Source organism: Pleuronectes platessa, chromosome 6, assembly GCF_947347685.1.
Source record: "Pleuronectes platessa chromosome 6, fPlePla1.1, whole genome shotgun sequence".
In the NCBI taxonomy this organism is placed as follows: domain Eukaryota; kingdom Metazoa; phylum Chordata; class Actinopteri; order Pleuronectiformes; family Pleuronectidae; genus Pleuronectes; species Pleuronectes platessa.
The window spans coordinates 21,875,837-21,890,667 of NC_070631.1; the positions used below are offsets into that span (position 1 = coordinate 21,875,837).

General features: G+C 41.2%; 1 protein-coding gene across 1 annotated transcript in view; it reads left to right on the forward strand.

Annotated features, from left to right (window-relative positions):
* The window catches only part of prex1 (phosphatidylinositol-3,4,5-trisphosphate-dependent Rac exchange factor 1), an 84,166-nt gene extending 69,335 nt beyond the window's left edge, over nt 1–14,831 (forward strand). The window contains exons 27-40 of the mRNA XM_053424347.1: nt 624–712; nt 1,317–1,399; nt 2,425–2,515; nt 2,651–2,779; nt 2,920–2,961; nt 3,878–4,095; nt 4,653–4,755; nt 7,070–7,213; nt 8,541–8,655; nt 9,837–9,903; nt 10,782–10,957; nt 11,378–11,480; nt 12,492–12,559; nt 12,677–14,831. Of these exons, the coding sequence (XP_053280322.1) occupies nt 624–712; nt 1,317–1,399; nt 2,425–2,515; nt 2,651–2,779; nt 2,920–2,961; nt 3,878–4,095; nt 4,653–4,755; nt 7,070–7,213; nt 8,541–8,655; nt 9,837–9,903; nt 10,782–10,957; nt 11,378–11,480; nt 12,492–12,559; nt 12,677–12,719 (1,471 nt within the window). The 3' untranslated portion in view covers nt 12,720–14,831. The remainder of the gene's footprint in view (nt 1–623; nt 713–1,316; nt 1,400–2,424; nt 2,516–2,650; nt 2,780–2,919; nt 2,962–3,877; nt 4,096–4,652; nt 4,756–7,069; nt 7,214–8,540; nt 8,656–9,836; nt 9,904–10,781; nt 10,958–11,377; nt 11,481–12,491; nt 12,560–12,676) is intronic.

Genomic DNA, 14,831 nt, shown 5'->3' on the forward strand with positions numbered 1-14,831 from the left:
CAAAGCCGATGTTATTTTGTAGCTTGTAGTCGCCCCTAAGCCATTAGTCATGCAAATCAACCTGTGAATCACTCAGCGCTCCTCTGAGGGGATCGCCAGCGCACTCACTTGAAGCAATGTATAATTTTGAGCCCTTAAATCTCTCGCATGCGCCCGGTAATCATGTCGATTCACGTATTACAGATAAATGGCAGACTTAAGACTTAAAATTCTCACGCACCAGCATGAAGACGTATACTGATAACTGAGCCATAACACACAGACAGCACTGAAAAGAGTATGCGTTTATGAAAGAGCTGAGCTCAACTCCACAGTTTGATTCTAATGTATGTACTGTATTTATTATCAGGCAAATGTTTTGGAGTCTTAATACAGCCCCAGTTGAGTGAATGCGTCTTTGTGTAACCCAGGGGCTTGTTGTTACTGTGAGAAACATTTAATTACCTTCGGTCTCACGCACTGTAAATCAGAAAAGGCCTTTACATCAGAGGGATTATTTGGCAGCATAATTACAAGACACACACACATATCCCCTCTGTGGTTTAACATTGGAATGAACCCCTTTTCTCCACGTATAACACATTTCTAATGTTTGTGTTTCTATGTTTTGTGCGTTATTGCAGTGAATGCAACAGCAACAGAGACTCGGTCCTGTCCTACACCAGTGTGCGGAGTAACAGCTCGTACCTGGGGAGCGATGAGATGGGATCAGGTAATCAATGAACGGATGGCATGAGAGGAAACTCTGTTTTTTATGGCCATCTTTGATGTTCATGGCTCACTGTGATATCTGCAGTACTGGAGTATTTAGTCAACTACACATATTCTGTTGCTTTTGGCTTTTTACATTTCACTCCAAATGAAACAATGATCAGTTAAGAACCTGTGCATGAGAAAAAGTGAGTTCAAGAACAACATAAGCTAGGCTGAGGCAGATATACAATTCCTGTGTGTCAAACAAAGACAATTAATAATGCATGTGTGCATTGATATAGATCAGTAGTTTCCAACTTGTTATTGCTCTTTACTGTGTGGTGATGATCATATATCATGGCAACGCTGTTGATATGATATGAGGAGACTGTGGTCAGATATTTTAGATCCAACATTTCATAGACGCCACAGCCGCATAGCTCATTATGTGTTTATCATCACCTTGTTTTAATCAACAGCCTGTAATTCAGAGCATCAGAATTTACATCAGAAGATGGATAGAGATTGTTCAAAACGTGCAGATGGCCAATTAGAAGGGAGCACCAGTGTTCTAAAGTCTGATTCCTCCCTGTCCATTTGTTTGGTGTTTTATCGGCTGCCAGGGGACGAGCTGCCATGTGACATGAGGATTCCCTCGGACAAACAGGACAAGTTGCATGGCTGCCTGGAGCACCTTTTCAACCAGGTAAGCTGAATTTGTGCAGGCAAGGTGCCATTGCGTGTTTTAGCCACGCTAATTCCTTTAACAAAACCTTAAAGCTAGGGTTGCTAATCCTGGAAAAGTTATTAAGAGCACTGTGAAAAAATGCAAATTATAAGTTTTCTGTGACTTGTTCACTTATGTCTGACTCTCATCTCTGCTTCAGAGGTGTGTGTCTCTCCTGCTGAAGACTCCGGTCATGAAACAAATTACCAACCCTACCTTTAACCCTAGACAAATAAGTTTGATACAAAATCTTTCAATGTGGACCAACTAAACTGCAGTTTAAAATACAGCCAAGACAAGTAAGACAAGGAAAAAAGAACACACACACACACACACGCACACACACGCACACACACGCACACACACGTCAGCTTTAACCACCCCCCTCTGCCAAACCATTTGGAACAGATGATTGTGATAGTAATCAGTCAACATCTGGGCCGAGTTACCTCTTGGAGCTCCGTCTGTCCTCTGGTCAGGATCCTGCTTTTCTCTCTCTCTCATCTTTCACTTGACTTCCTTTCTTTCTGTTCTTTCCCCCACCTTTCCCTCTTTCTCCTCTCTCTTTCTCTCTCACACACACACACACACACACACACATACGCACACACATTGACTTTAACTGATAGGTGGATTCAGTTAAAGACATCCATACCTCTCTTTTTTTCTCCTCTCACCAACATTTGATGTTGTTTGACTCCACGTGGGGTACACCCTCTTTGACTGCTATACTTTTTTCCACATGGAAAGACCAGCTCATGGGGCTTGCAAACACACTCAAGCCTTGTTGTCGTTAATGCTGAAAGACCCAGATTAAAAGTTAAAAGTTATTGCAGAGTTGTAAGTGTGTGTGAGCATGTGTGTATGTTTGAATGACACAGAAAGAAATGAGGTAGCAGGGAGAAGAAAAGAAGATGTTGTGTGTTGAGAATGAGGTATGAACAAAGTCTGATTGATTACCTGACAATTTGTGTATGTGTGTGCACTTTTATTTCCGCACAAAGGTTGACTCCATCAACAGCCTTCTGAAAGGATCTGCCATGACCAAGGCCTGTGAGGAGACCAAGCACTTTTATTCTGACCACAGCCAACCAGGTACATATTTGGTTTATGTCTGTGTGCACATGCTTATACTATGTGTGTGTGCATCCGTGTGTTGGTTTGTGTCGCCTTGTTTCTGTTACACACAGAAGCGCACCGTCACACATTTCCTGGTTTTTATGTAAACAGAGTTTCGCCAGACCGAGGACTGGACAGTTCGTTGTCGTTACGTTATCCAAAAGAATATTCAAGAAGACCCTTGGAACCTACCCAGCTCTATCAAAACCCTGGTGGAGAGCCTGCAGAGATTCGTGGACGGTTAGTTGAAAACCCACACACACACAGACACACACACACACACACACACACACACATTCACGCAGCCCATATACACTCTCCAGCCATGTGGACGTATACAGTTTCAGTCATTCCACCTTGTTTTCCTTCTGCCCCTACAGATGGAAAGAACCAGCTTCTCCTGGCTCTGCTCAAGTGCACAGGTAGAGTGACATGTCAGTGTTAGAAAGGAACCAGTTCATATTCATATTTAGAGCACAGAAGTGGCCGATAATCAGACTAGATAGAGACCGGCTATAATCTTCCATTAAATGACCAGAAGAGAAGTGAAGACAGGCTGTGCAATCTTTCAGCAGACCTCGAGCAGAATAGGTCCCATAAGTGGAGTATTTTAAATGATTGCCGTTTAGAGCAATTTGCAAATGAGATCATCCATCATATGAAATTAGAGCCACTTCTACCTCAGGACATCTGTAGGTCCTAAAAAAATCTTCTAAAGATGATTCATTTGCAAATGATTTATTTAAAATCATGATTATGTTTATGTGGAAATATAGATCCTTTAATCAGGCTGTACTTGTATTATCTCTATTTCTTTTAAAATACGCATATCCACTTTTTACATTAATAGGGGGAAATAGTGGATATAATAGCCCCATGTCATGTATTTTTTCGATTCTTCACATCTACTTCATTGCCAAACATGTAGCAGATGTTTAAATTTACTTAGTTTCCAGTATAATTTAATAATTTTAAAAAGTCAGAGAGGGATCATTTCCAGGTTGAGGCCAGTTGTTCAATGTGTTTCCACAGAAAAGATTTTGTGTCGAGGCACATGATGCTCCGATCACTTTGAACTTTGCACGGTGGCATATGGTGATAGTTAATGGGACACATGCTCTCAGGGGCTGTCAGGCTAATGGAATTAAGTATTTGTATAGGACCAAGTCCAAGACATGATAAAACGAGGACGGTTAGAGTGCTTTACCCTCTCCTGCCCACTGACCTTCTCACCTTGTTCTCCTTTGCCTGTCTTCCCGACTCCCCTCTTTTCTCCATACACGCCATATCCACTTTCTATGTACCTGCTCCAATGCACTGTCCAACCTCCCCCACCAGATACGTCTCTGCAGCTGCGCCGGGATGTGATCTTCTGCCAGGCGGTGACGGGCGCCCTGTGCACGCTGGCCGAGCAGCTGCTGGCGGCGCTCCGGTCGCGCTTCAACAACGCTGGCGAGTACCAGGAAGACGGCAAAGAGACCAGCCGCAAGTGGCTGGAGCAAATATCCGTCATCGGTGTTCTGCTGCACTTCCAGTCCTCGCTAGCACCGCACCTGGTGAGGACAGAGGGCTTTTAATATGTGATACAAGTTGATGAGATCTCACCCAAGGGTGGATCCAGGTGCCAGGCCAGGGGGGCACTGACCCAAACTGAAATCTGATTGGCCCCTGTAGGGCCCTTGTCCGGTCGCTTACTAACAATACTAACATTAATTATGAAGATGAGTACGATTTTTAACTCTTTTGAAGAACTCAGTGTGCTTGAAAAAGGAACATTTTTCAAAATATACTCAATCATGTGTGGTTTTGAATCAAAGCTTCAGAGCTAACAGTAAACAAGGACTGACTTAAATTTGAATGTGCACATAAATCTGGAATTTTGCTTGGATGTTGGACATAAAATTGGCCCCTCAGTGTAAATTGTGCGCCCCTGTATGGTCCCTGATTTAGCAAAAATTTAACAAACTTAATCATGGTGTGCATTTCCTGTTGTATCCACGCTGGTAATGTGTCACTAAATCAAATACCCTGGGTTATTTATGGATTTCATTGTTGTCACAACTATCAAAACCCACCTGGCGTGACCTTAACGTTTTTTTCTCTCCTCTGACAGAAAGAGGAACGGACCATGCTGGAAGATACCAAGGCGGCCCTGTTGGACTTGGACAAAGTCACTGTGTTCTTCAGGCAACTGGAGGACGAGTGTCTAGTCGCAAGTAAGAGACTCCACCAACAAAGACTGACTTTGCCCTTTCAAACCAGACGGCTGCTAATCAGCAGCTGTATGGTTTCACCAACTCTGAATACTGTTCCATTATATGGATCTATGGTAGCTATTGAGGGCGAAATTGTCATTTTGCCATTGCAGATTTAATTTTCTTGTCAGTGAGGAGTGACTGAATAGGGAGCTAAAACAACACTATAATGGATCCGTAAATCATCTTACACAAGGGCAGAGCATGGAGTTTCTTTGTCCTTTCATTACAGATAACATGGTTCCTCCTGACAGGCTGTTCAGGGCATCATTTAAACCTCAGTTCTAAAAGACGTGGCCGAAGCACCCAGAGAAAACATAACAATTAAATACACATACATTGTTACATGTTATATTCTTAATCGACATGTATGTGCTGCAGTGGAGAATTGTTCTCTCAGAGCATGAAAATGCAAAAATGTGTGGTTTGGACAGGGTCCGTCCTCAAAACACTCAAGGTCAGAACACAGAGATGTACTGCCGCAGTCTAAGGATGCACCTGGTTTGTTCAAAGGTGGCCATTGTCAGAGTCTTGACCTGCGTGTGTATATAAAGTATATAAGACCCGGGGCCTATTGGTGCCTTTAATAACCTCGGCATCTGTATTTACCAAAGGTTCTGCAGGCGGCCAGAAGCCTTAAAGCCTGCAGATACAAATGACAACATCATCCTGAATCAGTTCTCTTTTCAACGGCCTCAATATGGCCAGCAGAGATTGCCGCTCAAAGGAAAAGCATAACATGCATTTCCCATTATAGGAGGAGTGGGCAAAGCTATGGATGAGGCAGGGATTTACTATTCTAGGTTTTACGCTCGGCAGATGGAAATATTTGGAGTTTGCATTCATACATTGTGCACGAACACACAAACCGCTGCATAAACATGTAACACATTGACTTGGTCATTTATGTTGTACTTTATTTATTACATGTGACAGATATTTAGTGGTGAACACAGTCTTCAGACTCTTTCACTTTCAAGGGAAGAATAGTTTCTAACCAATCTGCTTTCCCGCAGTTGAATAATCAGCTCAGGTTGCCAGCGTCCACTCGACAGTATTGATTTGTTAATGGCGTCTTCTGCAGGCTGGGAGCTAAAGTAAGGCAGAACGCAACACAGAGTCTGTAACTCTGAAGAGTCTGAGTTCAGCCTCAAGACTCACAGTCAATTCCACAGGATTACATCTTGATGGTTTCTCCAGGAAAGAGCGCTGACCCTAGAGGTCACTCAGTAAAGGTCATCTTTTCCATTATCCGACAACCGCTCGTGTCTTGCAGTCGCAAAATGATAGGAGGCGTCAGCGCAAGTCAGCGTCAGACTTATAAATGATTCCTACTTGTGTGTTGATGGTCGGATTGGAAAAGGTTACTGCTCTGAAGACAAGTAATGACACAGTAATGACAAATACTTTAAACAGCGCAATGTTTTCAGTTGCATAAGAATTTCTTAAGAATAAAAGATCTGTCAGACAATGACATTTTGCAATAATATTTCCCAGCTGCTCCTAACTAGTACACTGTTAACTACTGTTACATTTAAATAGACATGTGTCACTTTTTCCTTTATTGTGTGTTCAGTCCTTCAGTGTCAAGACAAAACCAAAGACGATGGTGGAGACATAGTCAGTTCTCCACCTTCTGTTGTGGAACATGTTATCAAACTGCAGTGATTTTAGTTTTATGAAGTCATTTTAGAAAGACTTACACACACTTGACGATGCTCATCAATGCAGCAGTGCTGACCTTATTGGCTTATGGAAACCTCAACTATAACAGAAATCCAGTGTCAAATAGTTTATTGGAGGTCTTAATACAACCAGATTGGTATTCAGTGAATACGTTTGCAGAGGCCCAACAGTCCCCTAATGAAACCACACACAATAAACAGGATCCGGCCAGACCTGTACTAAAATCGAATGGTTCATGCCCCACAACTCTTAAAAATTTGATAGAGTGAAGTTGTTTTTGGTAAATCCAGCTGAGTAACAAACAAACGGAGATGGAAACTTAGCTTTCATAGTGGATGTAAGGAGTGACAAATGAAAATGCAGAGGTTTCTTTTTCTGTTCTTTATAAAACTTTGATATTAATTTACTGTTATTCTCTAATGTCAATGCAAAGTTTTGTAAATGCAAAGTGATTTGCAAAAATCAACTCATTAGCATTCAGTCAGTAGACATGTGTAGCAAAATATCTTAAAGCCAAAATTATAAATGATTAATCAATATAATAACTACTGCCTGTGTGTGTATGTATTTGTGTGTGTGTGTGCTGCAGACACACCGGTGTGTTACCAGGTGGAGGGCAGCCGACAGGCCCTGAGGGTCACCCTGTACCTGGACAGCTGTCACTTCAGTGAGCTGCCCAGCCGGTTGCAGAACGGCGGCAGCCTCAAGCTCCACACGGTCCTCTTCACCAAGGGTAAGACTGAGCTGGCTGGGAACGAGGAACTGGAGAAAGTGAGAACACTGCAGGGGAATAGGTGCAGGGTGTAGTTCAGCTGGTAGAGTGTGATGCAATAGTCACATGAAGAAGGGTAGGCTGTTGTCCTTATGATACACAGTACCTTAGCTTCAGCATTTTTTTCCATTTATTACTGAGTATGAATGGGTTTTTCTACATTCCAAAGAAGCCACATATCTCACATGCATTGATTTTATCTTCAGACAAAATCACTTATGTAGAATTGAATCATTCAGATACACTCGGTGCCTCATGAAGCCTCTCAATCGTGCGCATGTTCCTGATAGCTTTATGTGCTTTAGTTTTACATTAAATCGTTTTGTTGCCCGTTACAAAATCTCCACCTTTACATTCTGTTTTTGCTTCCAAGCTCCTTCTAATCCTCCATCAGCCACAGCCGGCGCTAGTGGGAGTGGATACCACTATGCATCCTGCCCGTCTGCCATTATCCATTAATTTCCCATATAGATGATTCAGTTTCAAAACGAACCCATTGAGAGAGCTCATATTGTTCTTAAGCACTTCAGTGTAAAATAAAGTGCAACAAAACATTCAGTAGTGCAGATATATGAATCAACATCACCACCTACTGGAGAAGAAACTAGGCTACAGGTTGTGGAGAAGTTATCTGGTACCTTGTGAAACTGCAGGTCTTTAAGTGTGAGTTAGTGAGTGTATGTGTGTTTGCAGTCATATATATGAGCAGTATATGCTCTCATACAGATTAAAGAATCGTGTAAATCAAGAAGATTTTGGCAAAAGTACACATATTCTTTACTCAGGTAGAATTTTAAAAATACTTTGACTCAAGCTAAAGTATGAATGCTAATTCACCCCTTTGTTCATGTATAATTATAAAAGTACAGGGTCTGAAATGTACTTTAAAGTATAAAAGTAATAAGTACAAATTGGGCGTACAAACGACTAATAAACTTAAACCACTCTTGCTTCAAATAGAAGCAAGATGTACTTATAACGGGGGTTAAAGCAAGAAAACATTTTTGAGCATGAAAAATTGTCGAGGAGGAAATGTATTGACTTGAGTATTCTGAATTGAAATAAGGCCAGGTATGGGAAAAGTACAGATATTTGTGTTAAAATATCAGGACTTAAAATAAAAGGTTTTCAGAAAAATATATACTTGAGTAAAGTACAGATACATGTAAAAGTACATTAACAAAGAATTTGTACAGTGGCAGAAGTGAGGGTTAACATTTGAGCGTGTAATGTAATGTGATCATATAAATGTGTGTTGACCCAAATGCTTCCCGCCTGTTTTACCCAGCACTGGAGCGTCCAGAGGGAGTGTCCCAGCAGGACTACAGCGCCATGGAGGAGTTCCAGCAGCGCACCAACGCTGTCTCACTCGAGAAAGTCAAGGCCTATTACCGCAGACTCAGGTATGCTGTGCTACACTGCATCACAGCCCTCCAGCAGTTTACTCACCAGCACTGTTATTATGTTTCACCTTAAAGGGAGAGTTCACCCTGTGGTGTTGCATAAGTAGAACCTGCACTTCGGTTACTGTGTTGATTTTCATTTAACAGTTTCCAAGGTCAAGGATTGTTCTAGATGAGAACTTTTCCTCCTTTATTCAAACCCGTATGTTATCCCTAGAGATGGGCAGAGTTAATGCTTCTCTTAGGACACACTTTCATTGTTGTGTGCGCTCAGTGAAATAGAGAATGAGATTCCAGTGTTTCACACAGAATAAGTTCAATCTATGTCGGTGGGGGGGGGGGGGGGGGGGGTATACCCGCACTTAGGACACTGATTCCAAGTGACGGGTTCACAGACTAAAGAGTGAAAGATCTTGCGTAAAAGAAAGAGCTGCATTCACTGCGTTGAAACTGTCAGGTATGATTGCATGGACGTAAGAATGTTATGGACCATACAATCAACATGTGGGAGCGCATGGTAGAGTGAGGGCGAGCACACAGCACATACTGCTGCGCACACTAAGTTAGAAATCTCTAATATTATTTTGAGAAGTGTAAAAATGTCTTGGTTCATTATAAAACTGGCAGGTGAAATCGGAATAGGGCGAGTCGCCAACAGTCTAGAAAATAAATGTGAAACACTGGACTCATTTCTTATTCTATTGTCCTGTCTACGAGGCAATAAGGGAAGTTACTTTTTTTTTTAAATGTCCTCTGTTTCTGTTCATTTCTTCTGGCTCGATGATTATAAACTTGAGTTGTGCTTCAAGAAGAGACTTTGTCTTTAATTTGCCTGCATGACTCAGAAATATATACATCTATAATGAGACTAGGATCATTGCCTATACAACAAATTATTAATTCCAAAACAAGATTGTTTACTTGTAAGATTCTTTACTGACAATTTGTTTAATATGGTTGCAAAATGCTCGACTAATGTATTAAATGTATGGATAGGACTTTGTTTAAAAAGGTCTATTAGAGTTCATGTTGTTGATCAAATATTTGGTGTAACCGAAGCATATTCTGTTTAGTGCAGTACTCTAGATGTTTGGTGACTCAGCTCTCTCCTGAAGTGAGGCAGAGGATGAAATGTATAGATTCCTGAACCAGATGAAGAGTTGTGTTCTTGTCTCAAACAGGGCTTTCTATTTGGAGAAGTCCAATCTCCCGACAGACTCAAACACCACAGCTATGAAGATTGACCAGGTAAATATAAATTTATTCCGATGTAAATATTCCATCTGCTGTTTCTTCTGTGCCCACGGAATGTGTATACGTTTATATCATGCTCTTGTAAACATAAGTCCATTTGTATATAATGTTGTGACTGAATATAAATGCAAGTACAGATACTGGGCCTTGAAGTTAGAGACCGGCAACCAAGCATTTCCAAAGTAAGAGGGACTGTTGTCCTGTTTCCCTCCACTGGAAACATCCACTAGCTCATCAAGACCCCCCCCCCCCACAACCCCCCATTAACTCCAACTAACCTCAATACATCAACATTATAAACTCGACCTCAGTGATGATTAGATTAGAAAGAAATTGGTAGTGACCCAAACTGACAGTAGCTGCAATAGATTCCAATTCTTAAAACTGTATAGAGAATAGTTGTAATATACACGGATCAGCCACAACATTAAACAGGCGACTGGTTTTAATGTTGTTACATGATCCTCAGTACTACAGGGAGTTGAACCTGTACTTTTGTTGTTTGTGTATTGTTCTCCTGTTATTTGCAAGTCTTTTACTCAACTGAGTCTAGTATTGAGAAATGAAGTGTGTGAGATCATTTCACTTCTTTCTAACTCAGACAAACTTTTTCACATTTTTTGTTGAATTTGTCTGGATTACAATCCCAATATTTTAAAAAATTTTCCCAACACATTATTCTGTCACGTCTCGGGTAAATTGCCAAAAGAGATAGAGATTTATAGAAAACAAGTGACATTTCCTCCTCATTTTAAATCTCAATAGTGTCTAAACGTTTTGGTAAGATTAACACTTATGTGATATTCTATTGTTATTTTCTTGATAAAAGTCTAACCTGAACCTCACTGACCTTCACTTCCTTCCCCTTATAGCTGCTGCGACCCCTCAACACACTGGACGACCTCTGTCGACTAATGCAGTCGTACATCAACATGCGCCCGAGTGCTCAAGGCCACCCATCGGGTGTCAGCGTGCTGTGTGTGTCGTCTGAGCTGTGTAACCGCCTGGGAGCCTGCCACATCACCATGTGTGGCACAGGCATGCAGAGGTCAGTCTGGCACCACACCAACACTATTCCACTGCTCGTGTAGTATCACCGGCTAAAAGAAAGATCAACGTGGTGCAGAGGAAAGGACGTGCACATCTGAACCCTCAAAAGAAGCTGTGCCTCACTGTCGGAATTAAGATTCACTAGATTCAGCAGATCCATTTATGTGTGTGTATGTTTGTCTCCAGGTATCACTCACATTATAGGGACTTAGCTTCCTTATCGGGAAAAAAATTGTGTCCCCAAGTAAACCATTACATTCTAAGGGGAAGATATGTTTTTGAAGTTAGGTTATGGTTAGGTTCAAGCAACTTAGATAGTCGTAGTAGAGTAGGTTTACAGGAAATGTGTATGTGAGTGTGTGTGTTTGTGTGTTTGTGTGTTTCAAGCACTAATCTTCATCTCCTCTGCTCTTTGCAGATGTACTCTGAGTGTGACATTGGAGCAGTCAATGATCTTAGCCAGGAACCATGGCCTCATGCCGCGCTGCATCATGCAGACCATGGACATTATGCGTAAACAGGTAAACCACGGGGCCCATTATCTCAGCCTGGGGTCCAGCAGGGGTCCCTTAAAGGGATAGTTCACCACGAAAAATGTAAATGCGCTCATTATCTATTGACCACTATGCGGATGGAGGGGTGGGTGAAACGCTGTTTACCCCTGAACACACTTTTGGAGTTTCAGGGGTAAACAGCGTTTCAGCCAAATCCAATACAATAGAAGTAAATGGTTAAAGATCTTCAAACGTAAAAAGACAACAGAAAAAACAAATGCCTCCACACTGCATCATCAAAGTCTCTGTTAGTCCCGACAATCAAGTTCGTCTTGAAACAGCGTCATTTACACCATATTTTTAGCCTAAATGTCGTCCAATATCCTCTTCTGGAGCCGCATTCTCACGCGGATCACAGTGTAATTTTCTTTTTGAGGTGAACTATCCCTTTAAGGTGTGGGCACCTTATGTTCAGTAGATCTGCTATAAATTCAACCTTTTAATGAAGTCTTTTATATTCAGATTTGTCTACATTTAATTATATATTTATTAATGAGGTCTCAGTTAAAAGTTTCTGGTTTCTTGTCCTCCCTGTTTATGTACATGAGAGTATGCACCAGCATATTAGAAACGCTTCTGAATATAATAGTCGAGTGCAGCAGCACCCCTCACCTCAGTGCTAAATATAACTGAAATAACACCTCCTTGACAGTGTAAAAAAGCTGAGCATTATATGCATCATAAAAGTAAAGCACTTCATGTTACATTAGACTGGAGGGCATATCTATGTATGATCATGTTGTCACTGTAAAACATATTATTTAATATACCAGCTGGAGTTAAATGCTCTGAGTAACTCAGTCATAATATTAATACAGGATGAATTCCTGAGGTAAAATCATTCAAAACATACTTACTTGAAAATATATCCTGTCTAATAAAACAAGTATTTCTTCACATTATAAGTATCGTTGCCATTCAGGGCAATTAAACATCCTGCAATGTGGAGCTTATAACATTTGTTCTCTATTCCACCAGGGGGCGAGAGTTGAACTCTCTGCTAAAAATCTCAAGGTAATGGACCAGATGCCTCCGTCTGCTCCAAGGTAATGTATAGAAACCAGTTCCAGCAGGCGACTCAGCTCATACTGTCAGTACAGTGCACCATTTGTGGTCGCACACAAGGTGGTTTGTCTCATTTGCATTTTTCACTTTGTCTGCAGGCTTTTCAAGCTGTGTTTGCCACCCTCGGACGGAGAGCTCTAAGAAAAGCATCAGTCCAGTGAACTCGCCAGAGAGAGGGTGAATGTGGAAGAGGAAGATATGATGAGAGACGACAGCAGCAAAAGAGGGCGAGTCTCACCGGATTTCCTCCACAAGACACTGGTGATGGAAAGACCTTTGACCCCTTCACCGCCCCAATCAAACAGGGATCATTCCAACATGGATACCACTAGAGTCTCCAGAGCAAAGTACAGACTAAACAAGACGACGCAGATGAGTAATGTCAGTTACCTGAGAGCACCCACAGGGACACTGACACAGCCTGAAGCTCAGGACCAATCATGTACTGTTGTACCGGGGAAAAACACCCCAGAGAGAAGTATTACTACTATGGCTGTCTGTCTTCACCATTGACTTGACAGCTGGTGCGCAGTATTCACAACATGAGTGGAAGGGAGATCTCACAAAGACAACATCCGCAGCGATTGTGCTCATAACCGAGCTCGCATGATTAACTTGATTAACCAAACTACCTGTAGCTGAGCTGACTGTCACCCTGAGCACAGATGTCATCCCATTTTGCCTTGGACTGCGACTCCAGAGGGTCTCTTTCTCATTTTAGGCTGGCGTTCCCCAGGGCTCAATGTTGGGACCCCAAGTGAAGTAGAACACATGGTATTCATGTGAGATAGCAGACTGGATAGACGCAGAAAGTCAAAGAATAGACAGAAAGATGGAAGTAGGGATTGAGGGGCCAGGTAAAAAAAAGAAAGTCGGATGATAGGCAGGGCTGCTCTTTTCCTTAGCCTGTTGCATGTGGTTACTGTGCAATTACTGTAGGATTAGTGCGAGTACTGTATTACTGCACTATATGAAGGATAGTTATTTATTGTGTCTGGAAGGAGCTTTTTTTATCCCTCACTTATTCTATATCAGGTATTAAAGAATCTAAAAGCATTCCAGCCTACTTATTGAATAATATTTAAAGGACCAATGGCATGCCATTTTTTTTTAGATGTTACTGCTTGTGTATTTTATTTATGTCTATGGAGCTTGATTACATCAGGAAATCTTCAGGGGAGTGAAGATGAACAGAAGCTGGCTCATCTGCAATCAGGACAAAGGAAGCTACGACTAACTGTACAAGCCAGGTCAAAAGGTCGGGATGTTGAATCATCGTTAAATTATTAATATATGACTTAAAATGTACTAGTTGAAGATTGGCCTTCTTTTAACTAAGACATTGTGTTTACTTTTAAATTGGCTTTTATGTTCTCATATTTACTGTAGGTATGAAAAGAAGCACAATGACTGGTCCGTACAAGTGGCAGTGTTAGTAAAAAAAAAGTACTGTAAGCAGTTTGTGGATGATGTAAACAAAGGGATCTCTCCAGGACTTATTCACAGTAACATTACTATTATTTTACTGAAGATTTTAATTTCTTGTACATACAAACTGTAACTATGACAGAGGAAACGATAGGTTGTGTCTTATGGCAGCAGAGTAATGCTACACATTAAAATGCATTATTTTTATGGAAATAATATAGTATATAAAACATTTTGTATTTGTGGCTGTGCATTTGAAGAGAAGGTGTTTTTTTTTCTAGTCCCTGAGTGTAACTTCACTGACAAGTGTTATTATTCGACTGTTAAAAAGGTTTGAATGCGGTTCCAGAATCCTCCCTGATGTTCTGCATTGGCAGATCACTTGGTCCTTTTTATTTGTTTAAAAGAGGTCTGGTTCCAAATTAGCATGTTGGAACCGAGCCGACAGGTCGCCTGGCGGTAGCATGGTCACTGTAGATTTACATCCATTGGTTTGCCTACACAACTCAGAGGATATTTGCATTATCATCATTTCCCATATCAAGTTTGCTCTTATTGTACATTGTGAAAACCCCTGGTCTTAAGTGTGTGTTTAAATCAGCTAATGACTGCAGCATGTTGGTGTAGCCGGACAAAGAAATATGTCACTGATTACACATTTGATTTACATTATTCTAATGTTTCATTACTGTACATACTTTATTTGCAATTTTGTGTTGCCTGAAAATAACTGTACAAAGCATCTTTGTTGAATCTTTCTAAAATGATCATGTAAATGCTATCTTAACAAGCTAGTAAATAAAATCTTCACAGTATGACAATGTT